Source organism: Amyelois transitella, chromosome 20, assembly GCF_032362555.1.
Source record: "Amyelois transitella isolate CPQ chromosome 20, ilAmyTran1.1, whole genome shotgun sequence".
In the NCBI taxonomy this organism is placed as follows: domain Eukaryota; kingdom Metazoa; phylum Arthropoda; class Insecta; order Lepidoptera; family Pyralidae; genus Amyelois; species Amyelois transitella.
In genome coordinates, this window is record NC_083523.1 from 3,756,320 (window position 1) to 3,775,913 (window position 19,594).

Below are 19,594 nucleotides of genomic sequence, written 5' to 3' on the forward strand. Positions count from 1 at the left end.
TTTGTAATGTCAATAATTTCTCATAGCGAATTTATTTTAAGATATTATGTGAAATAGGTGTCACATCAAGAAAGTGTTTTTATTACTTTGAATTCGAGAGTCGTTTATTGGTTTCCGTTTTTTATAAAAATATTATCGTTTTATTAAACAACTTGTTTGACTGACTGTTTTAAAAGAAGGCAAGTAGTCAAATTTCAAAACTAATGTAAGTATTATTTAACTTCTTCGTGTACAATAGTTTTGTAATAATGAATTATGACTATTAAAAAATAAAAACGTTTAAATATCGAACAAAAATCACGACGTTTGTTTTTGTTTCCTTCAAAACGGTTTCCCGCCAATCCTGTCATGTCACTATTTACGTGAAGCCACGTGAAGAACATCAAATAATCAATAGAGCTTCCACCCTAATATTTTTTTTTTATTATTAGCCATTTTAACACCCACAATTGTTTTCCCGTTTAAGAATATTTTATATTTTTAATGGTTTATTTATATTCTGGTTACATAAGATAAAATACCATTTACAGTGATAACATTCGTTGATATGCATAATTATAAGACACCTTGTACATTATCCTAATTGAGATAGTTTAAATACAAAATTTTACGTTATAATGTACCTTACAAGTCCAGTAACACCTATTTTTATATGTACATATTTACACTCTTAAACATTATGGATATAAAAGATAAGAAAACATTGTTACTATTCACACATTCATTAGAGTACTTAGTTGTGTCGATAGATACCTAAAGCATTTTTGTAAAGAATTTAACATTCTTTTTACTTTTCTTTTGTTAAGTAAGAAACACAAGTAAATACAAACATATGTATATTTTTTATAAATTCAGATAATTTTTTTTTGTTAACATCCATCGGTACAGAAGAACAATCGAATTATTTTCACAGCTACCACAACAAAATAAAACAGGTTCTTTTCATGTTACATTTATTTAAAAAAAAAACATTTACCAAAATTAAAAATATAGTAAACATGTTGTTCTTGTCATAAAAAAATATGACCCTGTCTTAAATATGTTTCAAAAGCAATGTTCAATACAACACTAAAAAGTAAATCAAAAGTCACAACAATGGCACAGTTTTTATTTTTTTTTTAAGAATTAGGCCCGAAAATTGACAAATAAATTAATATACGGGCATGCAAATATGAAGAGTAATTAAAATCAGATACAAAAACGGACATTTTGACCGGCTTAAACATTATGACTCAGTCAGTTTCTTAAAATTATCCAATAATTATTTTAATTCTTATGTATGTCAAGTCACAATATAGTTCAACTTAATAACTAACATTTAAAATATAAAAGTTCACACATACGTTAAGATAAGTGAACCCGTGTGTACAATTGTTTATTAAACAACAAAACTGTTGTAATTTTTTTTAGACTGTAATCAAATGTAGGTATTATTTTTATTAATTGAGATGTATTTGTATTAACAACAAATAATGTAATATTAACTGTCATATATATGGGTTCCTATTAATCACATCGATAACATTCACCATTGAAAGTCTTAGGCCAGGGACACATTAAGGGACGCTTGTAATCAAAAAGTGTCTCAGGACACATAACTTTCCTGAAAACAGGAGAACGAACAGAAATCATTATTGAATAGGCCGAAATCGTTTCAAATCACTGACCATACTAATAGAACAAAATGGAACGCTTACACTTATCACAGGCAATCATTATAATTTACGCGGCGTTTTCTCGAATGCATCCTTAGGACGGTGGGATCCATCGTTTCACTTAAACACAGGCTGAACTTAAAACTCTAAGTAAGGTAAGGCATCTCAAACTTGGTCTGTTCCAAGCACTGGCACTGAACTCTGCCCTTTTCGCTACAGTCATATAAAGGTATGGCGAGGCTACACTAGCCAAGCGTGGTGCTAGCACCAAGATTCTTCGTGTGGTGCTCTCTCGTCATCGGAATCCCCATACATGTCCGCCAGTTTGCGGAATCGTGGCCCGAAAGTCGACAGATAGTTGAATTTCAAGTCCCCGTCGTCTGTGCCTATGAAAAAAATGGTTTATATTAGGAAAGAAATAAAAAAAAAAGCAATATTACCTCGCGATTTAGACTTTCCCAGAGTATGCCTCTATCTATTAAAATAACTCATTCATATAAAACGTTATTTTTATAAAATATTTTTATTAAGACAGATTACACGGCAGGCTAACCCAGCTTGGTTAAAAAATAACGGTATAAAATAACATGTTCAAACAAAAAGTAATAGGATTACGTTTTGTAGAACATCACTTTTTGCAACTCGAACAACATGTGCAAAACGATCCCAATAGACTTAACACTTTTGTTTCGAAGCATCAAAAACAAAATCTCGCAACAGTTAAAGTAAAATACATGAAATGTAAATAAAAATTAATTTATAGGTACACATAAATTTGACCCGTTGGACAATATTTTTTAAATCAATGAGACAACATATTATATCTCAAATCGTTTATGATACTGCTCGCCTAAATTTTACGTATGACTGATACTTATACAAGAAAATGAAAAGAAATAAACTTTAATAAAAGGTTAAATATCTACGCATTTATTTTAAGCATCCTTTATGAACATAAAGCTTAAGAATAGAATAAAGTATTCAGAAATGTTAAAAAATAAAATTATAAAAATAAAACTTACAACTGGCCAGGGAAGACAGAGAGCCACTTGTATTGCCGTCTCCTTCGTACGCGTAATGGCGAACGTCGTCGTACGGATTTATGTCCGGATCACGATCCAACACGGACTTCTTGTCATCCAAGAAACCGGATATATCTGGTGCTGCACCTTTGCCTAGACCTGTAATAAAAGGATTGTTTACCTCATTTTATTCGTAAAAGCCTTAAGGTAAGCTTACACTGAGCCGAAGTGACTTATAAAAATTATATTTCTAAAATTCAATAATCAGAATTAATGTGGAAAGTCGAATCGTCAATATTTCGACAAACAATAAAATACACACGTTTTATTTAATCCAGAATTATCTTTAATATTCCCAATGAACATAAATGAAATATTTTTCTTTTTAAATGTTGTCACAACTCTGTGTCGCGTCTCAGTGTGACCTGAGCCTATATTGAGTACAATGCGTTTAAAATTCTAATTGATGTAAATTAATGTAATTAAGTGGATTTTAAAATTCCGTGTAATAGTATTATGGAAATTCTATTTAATAAAATCAATATCAATGGCATTGCTGTGGAGTGCAAAGAACAAAACATAAAAACTGTTTAATGTATTATTTTAAACATCTACAACGATGCAATTGTTAGTTCTACCAAAATATTGGATGTCCAAGAATTTTTGGTGCACCAGAGAAAGAGAAGATAGTACACATAATTTTTTACGTATACCATACGTGAAAGCAGGATACGGAGGACCATAAATCGTTTCCCACGACACCCTCATTCTCGTAAACTATGATGATCTCTCTCTGCTGTTGTCCAGTACTCATAGTTTACGGAGTACTACCAGAGCTACCCTTACGGAGTAGAGACGTAGTAACATGAACAAATTATGATATTCCATGACTATATTAATAATTTTTATTTATATTAAAATGCATTGTTTATTATACTGCATCCTCAGCTTTTTATGTGCGCTGCCTTTTTAATTATGGATTTTCCTTTATATTTTGGTTGACTGGAAGAAATCCCATTAGGGATAAGTCCGCCATTGTACATATTTTTCTAAATCCAATAACTGTTTTGTAATTTGTTATATTTGTTTTTATGTGCAATAAAGAGTTTACAAACAAACAAACTATATCTTGACCTCCCTTTTGTCATTTTTTATCAATTATGTTTCCCTTACCTGGAGCGTACATGAAAGATGGATCCGTTTCGGGTGGTGGTCCGTCGTACATCTGCCTCAGCACGTGGAGATCGTACCCCGCGTCCCCCTCGCCGCCCCCCTCGTCCTCGTAAGCTATGATGTTCTCCCTGATGTCGTCTAGTTCCTTTTCGGCCCACGCGTCGGCGCGGCGCCTGTGGACTACCACGGCTAGCAGAAGGACTGGAAAAAAATTGTCACGTTACGTAGTTGTTAAAAAATTAGAACCCTACCTTCAAGGCCGAGTTACCTAGAATACTAATTGGCGCTAATATAAGTAATCTTTCTTTGTAATAATAAAGAGGTAAAGCGAGTCTTTTTATTTATTCGATCGTTACAGGATAGATCGAATATCCTGTCCTGATGCTATAAAGCGAATATATTCTTTACATTTTTTTCTCTAACATAGCATTGTACTTAAAGCGCTAGAAACGATTAATTTTTGGGCTTGAAGAAAGAAATAAATATCGAAAATGTAGGTTCTGTATTGTGCATACGACCTCAACTAGGTGTAAGATTGAAAATAATTTGTTAGACAAGTATTTGGTCGAGAAGAAAGAAATACGATATGTGTACATTTTAGTGAGTGGTTATAAAGTTCTATAAGTCTTCAAATACTTCATCATGCTTACCATCAATTCGTAAAATATATGTCTTTAAATAACACAAACTTCTACGTATGTACTCACTGACTAAAATAGCAATGCAGACTAGTATAGCCACCAGGAAGTTGGTGTCTATTCCGAAAGTGACCGCCGTGAACATGCTTCGCTGACAGCTCGGGTCAGCATTTCGGTGTACCGACGGCTCCCCCAAGTTGTACACCTGCAGGATAAAATAGACTTAAGTAACTATACGTGTTTATATTGGCTATTGTATTCGCAGCCATTGGCTTTTAAATTTAGGATATGATCAGATTTAGTAACTTATAAATGTGTTATAACTTTAGTATTTATTACGTACAGGATTTGTCAAATCGCAAATTAACGACAGCAGCTTTATAGAGCCACAATTGAATTTCAGTGAAAACATATTTGATTTAAGTTGACATTATTCGTCTTCAAACGGATGGATAAACTGGTTAGTGGAAAATCTTATTGTAAAAGTGATTTGTCCAACACATACATACATAAAATCACGTCAAAATCCTTTGCGGGGTAGACAGAGCCAGAGAAATTTGTCTAATGTTCGCCTTATTGTAAATCTCTCTTTTCTTTCTTTTTATCATTCGTCGGTTTCAAATATAATAACATATTATCGCTTAAAGTAGCAAAGTGCTTCAAAGTTCGCTGTAGGCAACCTTCTTGCTAGACGCCCATAGCAACGGTTGCCATGGTCTTGTTACTGATTTATGTCAAAATAATTTTTATTGTTAAAGCTTCTCAATTTTTATGTTCATAATATAATTATTTTAAACCGAATATTTTCTCTTTTTTTCTCCTTCTTTCTTCGGTAGGAATTAATAACCTTTTATAACTATACTTCCTACATTCGCTAAATAAATTGAATACTGTAGTAAAACTTACAAAATCATTGTACGTGAAGTTGCTGATGCAGCCCACGAAAGGCATGTTGGTCGGAGTGTGCCGCCAGCCGAACGTGCGGGCCAGGTGTTGCAGGTCCACGCTCGACCCGCCCAGCTGGAGAGGACCGTTTACTGTGAAAAAAAAAATGTTAATTGTAGGCAATTTCTTCTTGATATACGCCATAGCAACGGTTGTCATTTTGTTTTGTTACTGAGATGTTTAAAATAATTTTTATTGTTACATGTTCTTAGTTTATACGTTGAATAATATAGACATTTTAAACTAATTATTTTCTCCTCTTTTCTCCTTCTATCTTCTGTAGGAATAAATAACTTTAATAACTATACTTCCTACATAAATCAAATTAGTTACCGTACCCAATAGTTATATTATTATATTTACGGTGCAAGGTCGGCAATTATTGACGCTATTAAAAATTAGTACTTTGGAAATAGCCGTTAGAATATCCCTTAGTCGCCTTTTAAGACATCCATGGGAAAGAAGATTTGGCGTGTGGTTCCCAGCACCAATACAAACAAGAATAGGACCACTCCATCTCTTTCCCATGGATGTCGTAAAAGGCGACTAAGGGATAGGCTTACAAACTTGGGATTCATTTTTAGGCGATGGGCTAGCAACCTGTTACTATTTGAATCTCAATTCTATCATTAAGCCAAATAGCTGAACGTGGCTATTAAGTCTTTTCAAGACTGTTGGCCTGTCTACCCCGCAAGGGATATAGACGTGACCATATGTATGTATGGGAAAGAGATGGAACAATCCTATTCTCTTTTCTGTTGGTGCCAACAACAACATACACATATATGTAGAAATAACAGATTAAACTTACCATTCAAAATCTCTTTAGGCCCAGTAGGCGCCGCCAAGCTCATACAAGTGGAGAGCTTGCACCGATCCACGAACATCTCTATAGAGCTTCTCATCAACACTATTTCTATCAGATGGGGCTTCCCGTCAGACACGTGGACGACACTGTTGTTCAGCCTTGTGGTTCCTGTGCCGTAGTTCACTAGCAAAACTGGGTAACCTTCCACCAGTTCTAGTGACATGAAATCTGTGGGCAAAAGAAATCGTTGTTTTGTGCTAAATACAATCACTTTTTTATACCCGTATATATATTATTATATATATACCCGTATATATGTTATTATATATATATACGGGTTGATGGAGCCAACAGTCTAAAAGGTTGCTAGCCCATCGCCTAAAAAGGAATCCTAAGTTTATTAAGACTGAAAGACCACGTTCAACTGTATGGCTTAATGATGGTATTGCGATTCATTTGACAGGATAATTAACTTAGGATTCCTCTTTTAGGCGATTTAGGGAAAGCACTAGATTGACTTTTACCATCCGCACGGGAAGAGAAGTAAAAGTCAATCAATGAAAATCTTTAAATCTTTGTATAGGTACTTCTAATTCTTATAAGTGATGGACTGGCAACCCTGCCATTTTCTCTGAATGTTAATTCCATCATTGAGACATAAATGTAATCTTTAACAAACTTAAATAAAGAAAAAGATAGAACATAATTCGATAAATGAATAATATGAAACAACAAAACGCTTCAAAACAATGTAAAAGACCGAAAAACCGAGGAATATAAATTGCTTTACCTTTTTACCTTTTCTATCCAAACAGTTATTATTTATCAAAGATGGCTAGGCAGTTTGTTATATTAAATATAAACAAGGGTACCATTTTAATCTTTATTATCAAAACATAAAGGGGCACTCGGTGAAAACAAGATTTTAATAAAGTTTGAAAGGCGTTGCTTATGTTATTCTTGAATATTAATTTTATGAAAACAAATCGGGGATTCATAAAATATCGTGGCATATCGATTAGACTTCTTGCGGGATTTCAATTGCTTACATAGCCTTCGATTTAAGTAGTTAATGTTATTACATTATTTAATACTAGCTGTGCCTGCGACTTCGTCCGCATGGAATATTTATTTTGGGCATCATTGAAGCCCTCAAGGATGCTCTTTCCTCGATTTTTTTCACATTTTTCATTACTTCTTCGCTCCTAATAGTTGCAGCTAGGCGTTATATAGCCTAAAGCCTTGCTCGTTAAATGGTCTATTCAACACAAAAAGAATTCTTCAATAACCAAGTAGTTCTTGAGATTAGCGCATTCAAACAAACAAACCAACTCTTCAGTTTTATAATATTAGTATAGATTAATCTAAGTGCCTAAGTGCCTAGTATAGATAAATCTAGTATTTAAACTAAAAAAAATATTCTAATAGAATTATAAGCAGAAATACATATGTACCTACAATTTACAAAAGAAAAAGAAATGAAAATTCAGAAACGCCTGTTGCACAGGCTATATCTTGCCGTCGTCGGGTCTTCCCACACTCCCTTAAGGAGTCGGAGTAGATTGGTCAGGGCTTTTGGCCCTCTTCAATGGCATCATCGCTGCCTACGACTGTAGGCAGGTCAATGGGGCGGCCGTGGCGGCCTGGGTCTTCACGTCTTCATACACTGGGTGTTCCCATCGGCGGCGGCGTCATCACTGGTCGACGACGTCTGCCGCAAGGCAGCGAGGGGAGGGTTTCACCCGACGGTCCGGAGGGCGGGCGTGGAGCGGTGTGATGCCGCGCAGGTGGCTGTGTGATGACGCGTCCGCCCTCTCGAACATCTAGGTTCTCCCACTTCAGGTCCCTGAGGATCGTCGAGTTCCTCACGTAGCGCAGGGTTGTTTCCGACGACAGCTCTGAGACTTTGGTTCTCTTGGGCTCTGAGTCTACTCCTGTTGGTCTCAGAGCAGTATGCGTACCACGCCGGGGCCGCGTACGTGAGGCGGGATCTGACGTACGTTTGGTAGATCCCGAGCTTCGTCTTCAGGGGGAGGCTGGAGGAGAGAACTGCGTGAAGTCTTTTCCCCTGGCTGCCTTGGTCATGAAGCTTGCACTCGCCTTCCGCCCCTTTTATACCCTGCCGCCGCGAGACGCGTCGAGCGCGGCAACCGTTACGCAAAAATAATCCTTATAGCAAGATTCAGTATTTACGCGCGATGACTTAGTCTTGTTAGCGTATTTCATTACATGTATAAGATTGGTGTTTCTATACCGATTTCGATGTTTCTTTTTTTATTGAATAGGTAATTATATGAATTTTTAAGAATTACGAATGAGTGTAAGTGTTATTGGTATTATAAACGTCAGAGTATAGAAATATAATCAGAAATCTCCGAACTGCTAAGCTATTAGGAATTACACGTGTTATTGTGAGTCAACCATAACAGATAGACTTATGCTGTCTTGGGATATTTTTTTAATAATTTTATTTAGAATATTTCCGTAATAGATGGTTTCGCTGTAGCTTTAACCATTAGGGCTGCACACGCGACGGAATCTTAAAAAATCAAGTAACTTCTCCCGTTTTCCCAACATTTCCTTTCACTGCTCTGCTCCTACTGATTTTAGCGTAATGAAAAGTATACTATAACCTGCTCAGGAGTATGAAGAATAACTGTACCAAGTTTCGTTAAAATCCGTCAAGTAGTTTTTGTTTCTATAAAGAACATACAGACAGACAGACAGACAGACAGACAGACAGACAGACAGACAGACAGACAGACAGACAAAAATTTTACTGATTGCATTTTTGGCATCAGTATCGATCACTAATCACCCCCTGATAGTTATTTTGAAAATATATTCAATGTACAGAATTGACCTCTCTACAGATTTATTATAAGTATAGATTTTAAATAGGTATATTAAGAAATTCGAATGTACTTCGGAAAAATACTGTTCCCATTATGTGATAATTGGCTAAATACTTGAGCGAAGCAGGGGTCAAATGCTAGTCAGAATAAAAAATTAAATACCTATTTAAGTTTAAGAAATTAGGCCTATACTTCAAAGAAAGAAATATGTTAAAGCGTTAATGCGTTAGTGGAACAAACCCTTATACGTAAGGCGATTGAGGTGTATTATCACGCGATGGCTCTTAATAAATCATAGCCACATAGCTGTCAGTCATTACTGCATCATTAAAAAATCATTACACGCAATAACATTTGAAATACGTAATAGTAACAGTGACGGAGCACGGCAACACTGGGACGCTATTTTTGGGTGTAGCAACACTGAAGTGAAATATGTTTTGAGGTAGTTACGGCAGGGAAATGATGATTGTGGTAATCGTCAAAGCCGTAAGTGTCCATGTATATGTAATCGATTCATGTACATACTTACGACTGGTATAATTGCTAATTTGACTTTTTACAAGGACAGTTTTTTCTAATCTTGATCAAGCAAGCCTTTGAGTAAAATACTCAATAAAAATCTCACAAAAAATTATTTTGAAGATTTCACAACTTTCGTAGTGTCTGCTGCCTGCCCGTTACCAATTGTTGTTTTGTTTTTTAGTTCATTTCTACTGTATTTTCAGATAAACATTAATTCTGCGAAATTATAGAAAAAATACCAGCAGTAGGACCAGCAGGCTTAATAAACTAAAGACTAGCTTAAGCCTAGATTTTTCTTTAACAATAAGATAACACATTTTCCAGCACTAATGCAACAGTAATGTTTTGATTGCTTTCTTTTCCCGCCACAAAAACGGCGGCCATTGTGGATTTCGTCCGGAAGTCATTATTCAAGCCGCGCCAATCGACATGTTCATTGTTTCAATTCATGTTAGTTATGAACTTTTGTAACTAATGATATATTTTTCTTTTGTTTTTTTCTTTATTTAAAAACAATTCAGGTCTATGGTTGCAGTTTCAGGTGAGCACCGTACAATATTTAACATAACATATAAGTACTAATATATTTTAAGTTGTCAAAGGCAAATTGCTCCGTTTCCGGTAAGATTATTTTTTTTTAAATTTATCCATTTGTGATTGAAGAAAAAATCATATTAACTGCTTGTGCTAAAATTAGTTAAACTTTCACGATACATATCAAAACTAAAACCGCCATTTCTAGACGTAAAAAGACAGTAACCAACAGCAATACATCGGTAACAAGCACTTGAGTTAAAGTTATTTTAATGTATACTTTGCACTCCACACGATTGGCAATTTGGCATTGCCTCTCAGAATGTTTTCTTTGCCCAAGAAAGCACGCTGCCAAATAAAAAAAACTAATTTGTAGGTTTCAATTACCCAACTGTTGTCTTTTTGTGTAAAATAAAGTTTTTTTTTAATTTTATTTAATGGACCATTTTAAGGCCAATTTTATGTTTGAAATGCTATTTCGATTATTGTGTCTTAATTATTATAGAATTTAATTAAATATTGTACGGAATGCTCAAATGAAACTTTTAATTAATCTTAATATACAATTCATTTTTTTTACATTTTGTCCCCATTTTGTTTTGTTGTGTTGATGAACAGAGCTAGTAAATAATTTTAATTGCTACTTAGACTTAGAGGGGGCATTAAAGCATTTATTAATCTTTATTACCATTTTAAATCAAGCTAAATCAAAACAAATTAATATTCGGTCGGTTCTAATCAATACAGATCAGATAAAGTTAAAAAATACAAGAATTTATTATTTTCCTAAAGAAATGTCGACTTTCTCTATAACAAACAGTTTGTTTCTTATACAGTCTAATTAATTTCGTGCTAATGTGTTTCAACAGTGAATAATTACAATATCATTCGTTATGAATAACTAATCCCCTTCATTTATCAAAGACAAATGGATAGACATGAAGTATTAATGATCACTTTGTATTGTATTATCTCTGCTATATGATTATAGTACAATAGAGTACTTTTTTCTTGCTTCCAGAATTTCGGCAAGACCTAATTTATTATGTGAGATATTAGTCATACATATTTTTTATGAGATTTAGGTATAGTTCTTTAATTTTATTTACCTAAAACCAAATAGTCCATTTGAGCCTTTATTTCCTTACAAATTTAATTATCTGTATTATTAGGTATGAGTATAATACTTTTATATGGGTAAATAAAATACAGTATAAGGTATTCTACTTTAAAATGTTATAGCTATCAAACAAGAGTCCCACTTTTGGTACAACTATTTTTAAGACTAAATAATATTACTTAAAAATATATTTTTTTATCTTTTAAGGTCCAAGAGTTCGCCATTCTCTCACATCTCTCATCAGGTGTTCCCAGTTCCACCCGCTGCCACTACACTTTTGGACCCGAAGTAGCTTACAGCATTTGTGAATATCACTAAGCAAATTAATTTTTCCACAAAAATATTATTATTTTTATTCCTTATTATAAAAAATAAATCTTACCTTGAACATCCAAAAGCGGGTTAAATTTCAAAGGGCCCAGATAAAAGACGAGGCTGTTAGCGGAGTGTGACGTCACGGTCAAGGTCACGTGACCCTCATGGCACGCCGGGGGAGAGGGGTACATGGCCCAGCCGTCGCCATGGAAACCGATGGACGTCTGCTCGCAATGGGGTCCGGTCAAGCCTTCGGGGCATTCGCACTGGTTGGCTATCGGAGTACCTGTAATGAAGGAGATTGTAAATATGGCGGAAATTTTTGAATTCGATTTTCGAATTTGGAGTCGTATGTTCTAGAACGCAAGTTGCTAGATAGAGATTGGACATTACCGCTCGGTTTTTTTTTTAATTATTTGGCTGTAACATTTTGTTGAGTAAATCATAATACGAAAATCTTACTTTTGTAACAGCTTAATCTGGGTCGTTTGATTGTTTAAATTGTTACAATTTCACAGGAAAAAAGTCGTGATTTTTGTCGTTCCTGTGGAAATTCTCTTGAGTCGCCTGCTCAAAATATTTTTATGACAAATATCAAGTTTTTATGATGAAAAGTTTTGGCTACGCTTTGATCGATCAGTCAGTTTTTTATTTTACATATTCAAACCTTACCTCCATTCAAACAGATGAGGGTATCCACCACATCACAAGTACATTCAGACTCCACCCTGGCTGAAACTCCCACAAAACTAGTAGTGTTTGTGTACACTGATAGAGGAACGTTATTCTTCATCAGGACGTTTCGGCAGGAATCCGCGCATTGTTCCTTCTCGATCAGACATTCATCTATCTTCACCATGTAGATTCTCGCTTGGAGCTCGTCTTCCAACTGTGGACAGTTTATTTGGTTAAATCCTGTGATTTCCTAAGTTAAAGGAAGAATGAAAGCGTGATTAAAACATAATAACCCGATCCCGATTCCAACTAATATTATAAATGCGATAGTAAGTTTATTTGCACCGATTTTCATGATACATACAAATTATATACGAGTAATATTGTGTGGAGTACGAAGTTTTAAATGAGCGCAAAATCTAGTTATGAATGAAAATAATTCTTTCTTTTCATTCAAGAAGGTCAAATATTGAAGACCAAAGTCATTAGTTTCAAAGACATATTGGCTGCTATAGAATAATAGCTATTCAGCAGCATAGCTTTTTTATTGAACATCGGCACCTTTATGGGCTACCTGAATAATCTGTAAATACCAACCTTCTCCTGAATCCCGACGACCATACTATCCAGCTTCTCCGGCGGGTAATACGGAGACCCATGGGCTGAGAACCTCACGTCAAGGAAGTTGTCCTTGACAGTCACTTTGCTGAAAATCGTGAAGACGTCCACATTGTCCATCGAAGTATTGTACAGCTGGGAGAGGCGGCGGTGAAGCTTGTCCTTTTTACTCGTTCCCTGATGAAGGATAGATCAGTTTTTATTCGAAGACTTAATGCACACTTGAGAGCTTATAATCACTTAGAAATATAAAAAAAAATCAGAGCATAAAAATCAGGCGTATTTTTTATGTCATATGACAGATTTACACTTTAATATACCTATTTATAAAAATTTTGAATACCATATTTTTTATTGAAATGAAGGAATTTCGCTGAGAGATAATATCATTTTATTAGACATCATACGCGCAAATTTCCTATTTTCATACAACATAAGTATTAGAGCTTCCCACTACAAATTTGTTATATATTTTTTTTATAAGTTATAAATCGATTGTTCAACTATACCACCCAAATTTTAAAACCCAAGTAAACCAATGATAATCAAGCACCTAAAACCAATTTGAAATGATCCAGAAAATCCAAACAAGAAAATAATCCTATCACAAAAGTATTAATAAAAGTCCGAACAAATCCCATCATTGTTCGAGAACATTCGTTGTAAATATAAACAACAAATCGTATAAAACAAATATGAACTAACTGCGAACAAATCCCTGGGGGGCGGCGTGTCGCTAACTTGGCGAGATCAGTGTTTCCAACTAGCCAAGCGCAAAAATACCGACAAATAACGTTGTGTGTTTTCCCGAGAAAGGTTTGAATGATGGAGTTCGTTTTAGGGTTACGTCTATCCAAATGGCGAAAACGGGACCCTTATAGTTTCTTCATGTCCGTATGTTCCAAACATTTTATCCGAAAACTATACATAGTCTGCCAAAAATATGACTATTCAAACTATTCAATTAAAACATGTGAAATGTGTGTGTACCTGCATACGATTCAATAAAAGCTTATTTAATTAATTTAAACAAAGTAATAAGGTGATTTATGATACATGTAAGTACATATATGATCCATATTTATCCAGATAATAGTACAGAACCTTTAGCACATTCGTCACGTTTTTTCGTGTTTTTTCGTCCAACGTGTGAGAACCTACGGACAATTACCATGCAGCCTAGCCATTGATAAAAAGCGTAAAAAGCAATCGTTAAATCGATATTCACTTTCATTATCAAACAGTGATACGCAGGGTAAGACAAATTATGTACAAACTTATCGCATAATGCCTTTGAATTGCAAACATTAAGGACTAATAGACGAATCTGATATTTACGGCTGAATAAAATGCCAACAGCCAACTTAAGCCATTTCAGTTTCAACTTAAAACATCTTGGAATTCTCACAACAAAGTACATTTCCTTTGAAAAATTTCATTGTTTGAATTCTGCAAAGGATCTGAATAATTCATCTAGATCAAATACTAAGAAGATCATCTCTCTGTCTCCATCACGGCAAGCTGTCTAGACTAGTGTATCAATTTGTATCTCCGCATTGGATGAATACTAAATAGCAAATTTTGATGTAACATCCCATCAAGTTCTTAACCACAACAGAGCATGGAGGGCGATATTTTCTTTATGAGTAGACGAAAAAGTTCAGTAATTCAGAAGTTCAATATTTAGATTTTTATTTAAAATTTTGTGCTAATTCAAAAAATCACAAACGCAAAATAAAATTTAACATGGCTATTTTATCTTTAAAAAATACGAATGATTCGAATTTTAAAAAACGTGATTTTATTTCGATTTTGATTGTGCGAATAGAGGCACAGTCACAATATTTGAATGCCGCAGAAATTCTGGGAAATTAAAAACACACAAGTTTTTGTGAATATGACGTCTCATAAAAAAAACTATTTATAACGTGAAAATATAACCAATCTGAACATCCACCTTTAAACCAACAAATATCAGAATGATTATTATGACCAATTAAAAGTCATATTGTTCTTTCTACCACTCCATCTCTTTCTCATTACACCAATTAGAAAGAGATAAACATATTCAGATAAAAATCCCGTCTAGTCTAGCTAAATGAGTTTATTATCTAGGTTGTTTATATTTCCATAAATTCGAATTAATTAGTTATACTTTACTTACATCGGCTTCAGGGATGATAAATTCTTCAGCAGTAATGTTGATGAACCTGATCGATCCAGATTTGTCCACCGCCTCCTCTGGGATCTCCTTGATCGTTACGTTAACCGTCGCTTCCACCCAGTGGTAAGGCACCTTTGGCTCGTTTTCTTCTGTCACCTAAAATCAGAAGATTTATTTAAAGATAGAAGAATGTCAATTTCACATCAATTTTATCTCTTGTTTGTCTATACAATCTTCATATATATGTTATAAAAAATATAAACAGCATAAAACACTGAACCGTTTAATGTATTTGGGATAAATACATTTTCATTTAATTAGAATAAAAGCCAATTGTGAAAGGAAACTATACCCTTCTTGTAAAAGGAAACTATAGGGAAAGAGCAGTAACTACTGAACTAGTGCATTAAAATTGCCAAGTCGGATTGGTGTCAGCTTTAAGCCGTACGTAGGTACAACCTTTGCCAAATATCTTTACGTCTGGTGTCACCTTAATGTTGTCTTTAGCAAACTTTACAACCAACTACTTTCAAACACGCTGAGTATGCAGACAGGGAGATGTGAGGATTCGTTACGATGAGAGAGAAAGATGTAAGAACAGTCGCTTGCAGTTAAAATTGCAGTCGCTTGCAGTTAAACCGGCCTTTGGTTTTTATTTGTATAAAGAAGAGTCCATGTAGAAGAAGAATTGAAATCCTGGCAGTATTTGTCTCACCTCTCCGATGACTCCATTTGGTACGGTCCATGCCGGGATCGACTCATAAAAGAAATCTTATCAACTACATACATGAAAATATAAAAATTTTCACAGGGTCATATCGCGACCAAGTATGGATCGACCATTGTGAAATTCTTACTATTTAGTCGCACTAAGTAATTCTAATAGTTTCCCCGTTTTAACATGCCCCGTAGTATTACGCGCGATGCCATTTTTATCGCGCGAAAAACTATCACTGTTTCGCTTTTTATTATGACATGAAACGGGACAGCGATAGTACTCTCGTAGTATATGAGCTGACTTCTAAAAATAAAGTTACGATACGAGGATTTTAATAATATTTCTTTGAAAAGGTTTATTACGCACACGATTACGTAAAATCACGTGCCTAACTGAAGCGTAAAACGTACTTTCTCTTCCATAATTACCTGGGAGATAATCCTAAATTATAATTAAGCATCACATCATATGAAACATCCTAACCCCTTTTCCATACTCTTCCTGTACTGTTTTAAACACGTCAGATTACATAACTATACTACGTATACTTTTATGGCTTCTGAAAAAGCCTATGGAGAAACCCCTAAGGAGATAGAGAGATGATATTCTCTATTTTTATGGCAAGATGACGAGCTTGCTTGAGCTGGGATCGTGGTAAGAGGAACGATGTAGTTTCTAACTACTCCTCCGGAATAGGCGCATGATTTTATTTTGTATGGTAAGACGAATTAACAACAAAACATATCTCACATTAAATCTCAACAAATAGGTCCCGTTAGGAGTGCCAGTCTTCATCGTGATCATGCCATTCTTGCTGTGCACGTCGAAGTACGGGCTCCGTTGCTCGTAGGAAGGTATCCACATGAACCGCTTATCAGGGAGGTCCCAGTCATCGGGGTCATCGACGTAAACGCGGCCGATCTCCGTGTCGGGGGCTTCACCCTGAAAATAAATTCATCGGTTTAGTAATGAATATCAATCAGTATACGAGTATCATCATAAAAATTGGACAATACTTTTTTTAGCTCGTAGCTCAGCCGTTGATAAAAACAGTCGTAGCCTGCCCTTGCACCATTTAATTATAACGACAACAAAACTGTAACAACGTGTCGTTATGTTTGGTGCAACCCACGCTACGACTGTATTGATGAACAAAATAACCTTTCCAATCAATAAATATTCAATCCCACACATCCTTTTCATCAATAAATAAAAACTAAATCATAATTAATCAAAACAATAATAGGCTTCTCTCATATAAATCTGAATTAATAAAGCAAATTTAGTCACTAGACAAATTTAGTGAGCAGTATTTGCCACAAGAATGCACGTCTGCTATTCACCGAAATAAAAGGCACACTTAACTAATTGCTTTGTAAATGAAAAAAAAAAACACATGCATCAAAATAAATCACAATAACTACCAAACTTCTTTCACAAAAAAAAGAAAACAGAAAAACAAAAGGAATCTATGGGCAACAAAATCTATGGTTTCAAATCGCAATATTATATTTTATGGGCCGTTAACCCGGCCTAACGACCTACCTGAATATGTTCGAGACGGCTTTTAATATTAAATGGAAATAATTTTATTGGCTACTGAGTGTTAATTTCTTGTTTCCAAATTGGATGTCAGATGGTAAATTAAGTAATTTTGTCGTTGGATATAATTTGAAATATTGCAGGAGAGAGAAGTACGTATAATTTCATAAATAATTCCAATCAATTCTGGCTTCAATGTTTAAATATGATTTCAATTGGTCGATTACATTAAAATATTATTTTATTCTTTATTAAAGTGAGGTTTTAGGATCAAAACAGTTTGATTTATTTGCGTAAAGAAATTATGAATACTTCGTAATAGCTTGTCTTTATTTTTTAAAGAGATAATTAAATTTATTTTTTTCTTGTATGTGTATATAAGGATGGGTAAATAAAAGACGTGTCAAACATACTTTGCCACCTGAGGCGTAGGAAATTGCATTCAAGTAATCTATACTTTTTCTTAAATATACTTTCAACTTCTATCCAAATGCTATAGATACTCAACGTGATAATGAAAGGCGCTATTTAGAAGTACTGAGACGTACCTACTCATATTATAAAAAAAGGTTAAAATTAATAAAATATACATATTATAACTATAGGAGGTAAAAAAAAAACAATACATCAAATCCAAGTTAGTGCAAATATACTTGAAAGTGGAACCATTCAACAAAAGCAAGAACAGTCACTTTCAAATAATTCAAAGGCTACAGATTATAAAATCAGAATGTCGTGGCAACTCAGCGGTATAGCTTTGTGTCGGTTACTCAATCTTTCAGCTCGAAGGTTGAGGGTATTGTGTGTAGACTAACCCGATTTAGTGGGGTAAGCTTGTCGCTATAACAAAACTTCGTATAGCTGAGATTCAACAAGATTGGGAAAACTAGAAAAAGTACTTGTTTCGGACATCAATTTCGGATAAATCTAAATATACCAACAATATATAGATAGTATTTGAATCTCAGCTCAGTGACATCTTATTTTTTTACTTCGGGCATTCTAACAGATTAAAAAAAATTAAACTATCTTGCTTAACGTAACTTAAGAGCCTTGTTACTATTTATTTATTAATATTAACTTACTAAGGGATCAAAACGTGATATTATGCTAGTACGTATGTTATGCCAAATTTAAAAAACTATTCTACTTGGACTCTATCGACACAATATTTTTTTTTTTTGCAGAATTAACGCTCTGAAATAGAGTTAATCTGCCAAACATACTATGTTCTGGACACTTTTAATCACAGAGAATCTGTTAAGCATGAGCAAAGACTTTAATACAAGGTCCAGATGAAACATGACGCGTTTAGAATGAATTAGTAACTGAAGCTAGTAAGTAACTTGTCAAAAATGCTAAGTGCAAAATGTTTCAATCAATAAAAATATTTAAGCTTTTAGCTTTTATTTTATCAATAGTTTTTGATTAATAATAAAAAAAAAATATTCTTGATTTAAAGAAAATAACTTATTAATTCCATCAATAAGTCATGTAACTGAACGAGTCTTTAAATATTTTCAAAACCATAACTGTAAGGGATAAGTATCAAACTTATTATATAATTATTTATGTATTACTCCGAATACTATGTGTGCAACTCACACTAAGTCTTAATCAAAGTAAACGAGGCACAAGTTACAGCGAGCATGGGCAGCTTCATTAGAGGAGGCGTAAACCGAGCACAGACTACGAATTAGTAAATGCGGTATTGTGATGTAACAATCCACATGTAAACATTGTAAATTCAGCCAAAAATACATTAACAAACTGCAAGGGAAAGGAATGTAAGAAAGTGCGAACTATTAACTAAATGTCACATGGGACTATACCAATGAAAACGAGCGCATTTAGTTCAGCAAGCGTACTTCTTAATATGATTAGTGTTATACTGCATATACAAATGTCCATTGTTAAATAATATCGCATAACCTATAATTGAGAAAGGAATGATGCTTTCAAAAGTAATCGAATGTGATCTTCGAGATCTTTGTTAAGTTTTATTTTTCTTAAACACGGAATTCTACTTTCAAATATTTCTAGTAAAACCGCGGCAAATAATAGACAGTGTTACCAACTTAGAAAAATAAACACGCCACAGGATTCCCGCAGTAACTCACGGAAATCAGGGCAAGGTAGTAAAAACTCCATAATCCCTGTTTATATACGCACCGCACTAAACCCCACTTTCATTAAAGCAAAATTAACATTTTAATATCCATATATTATTATATATACATGGTGTTATCGTAAACGTTTATGCACGGACTAAATTATTCATTGACGA

General features: G+C 34.3%; 1 protein-coding gene across 1 annotated transcript in view; it reads right to left on the reverse strand.

The window, feature by feature from the left end:
- Positions 1 to 1,069: 1,069 nt before the first annotated feature.
- Positions 1,070 to 19,594, reverse strand: part of LOC106131592 (DE-cadherin) — a 217,082-nt gene continuing 198,557 nt past the window's right edge. The window contains exons 15-25 of the mRNA XM_060949829.1: positions 16,516 to 16,707; positions 15,048 to 15,203; positions 12,863 to 13,060; positions 12,263 to 12,479; positions 11,658 to 11,876; positions 6,245 to 6,469; positions 5,395 to 5,525; positions 4,558 to 4,693; positions 3,851 to 4,051; positions 2,678 to 2,836; positions 1,070 to 2,041 (exon numbers count right to left, since the gene is read on the reverse strand). Of these exons, the coding sequence (XP_060805812.1) occupies positions 1,917 to 2,041; positions 2,678 to 2,836; positions 3,851 to 4,051; positions 4,558 to 4,693; positions 5,395 to 5,525; positions 6,245 to 6,469; positions 11,658 to 11,876; positions 12,263 to 12,479; positions 12,863 to 13,060; positions 15,048 to 15,203; positions 16,516 to 16,707 (1,959 nt within the window). The 3' untranslated portion in view covers positions 1,070 to 1,916. The remainder of the gene's footprint in view (positions 2,042 to 2,677; positions 2,837 to 3,850; positions 4,052 to 4,557; positions 4,694 to 5,394; positions 5,526 to 6,244; positions 6,470 to 11,657; positions 11,877 to 12,262; positions 12,480 to 12,862; positions 13,061 to 15,047; positions 15,204 to 16,515; positions 16,708 to 19,594) is intronic.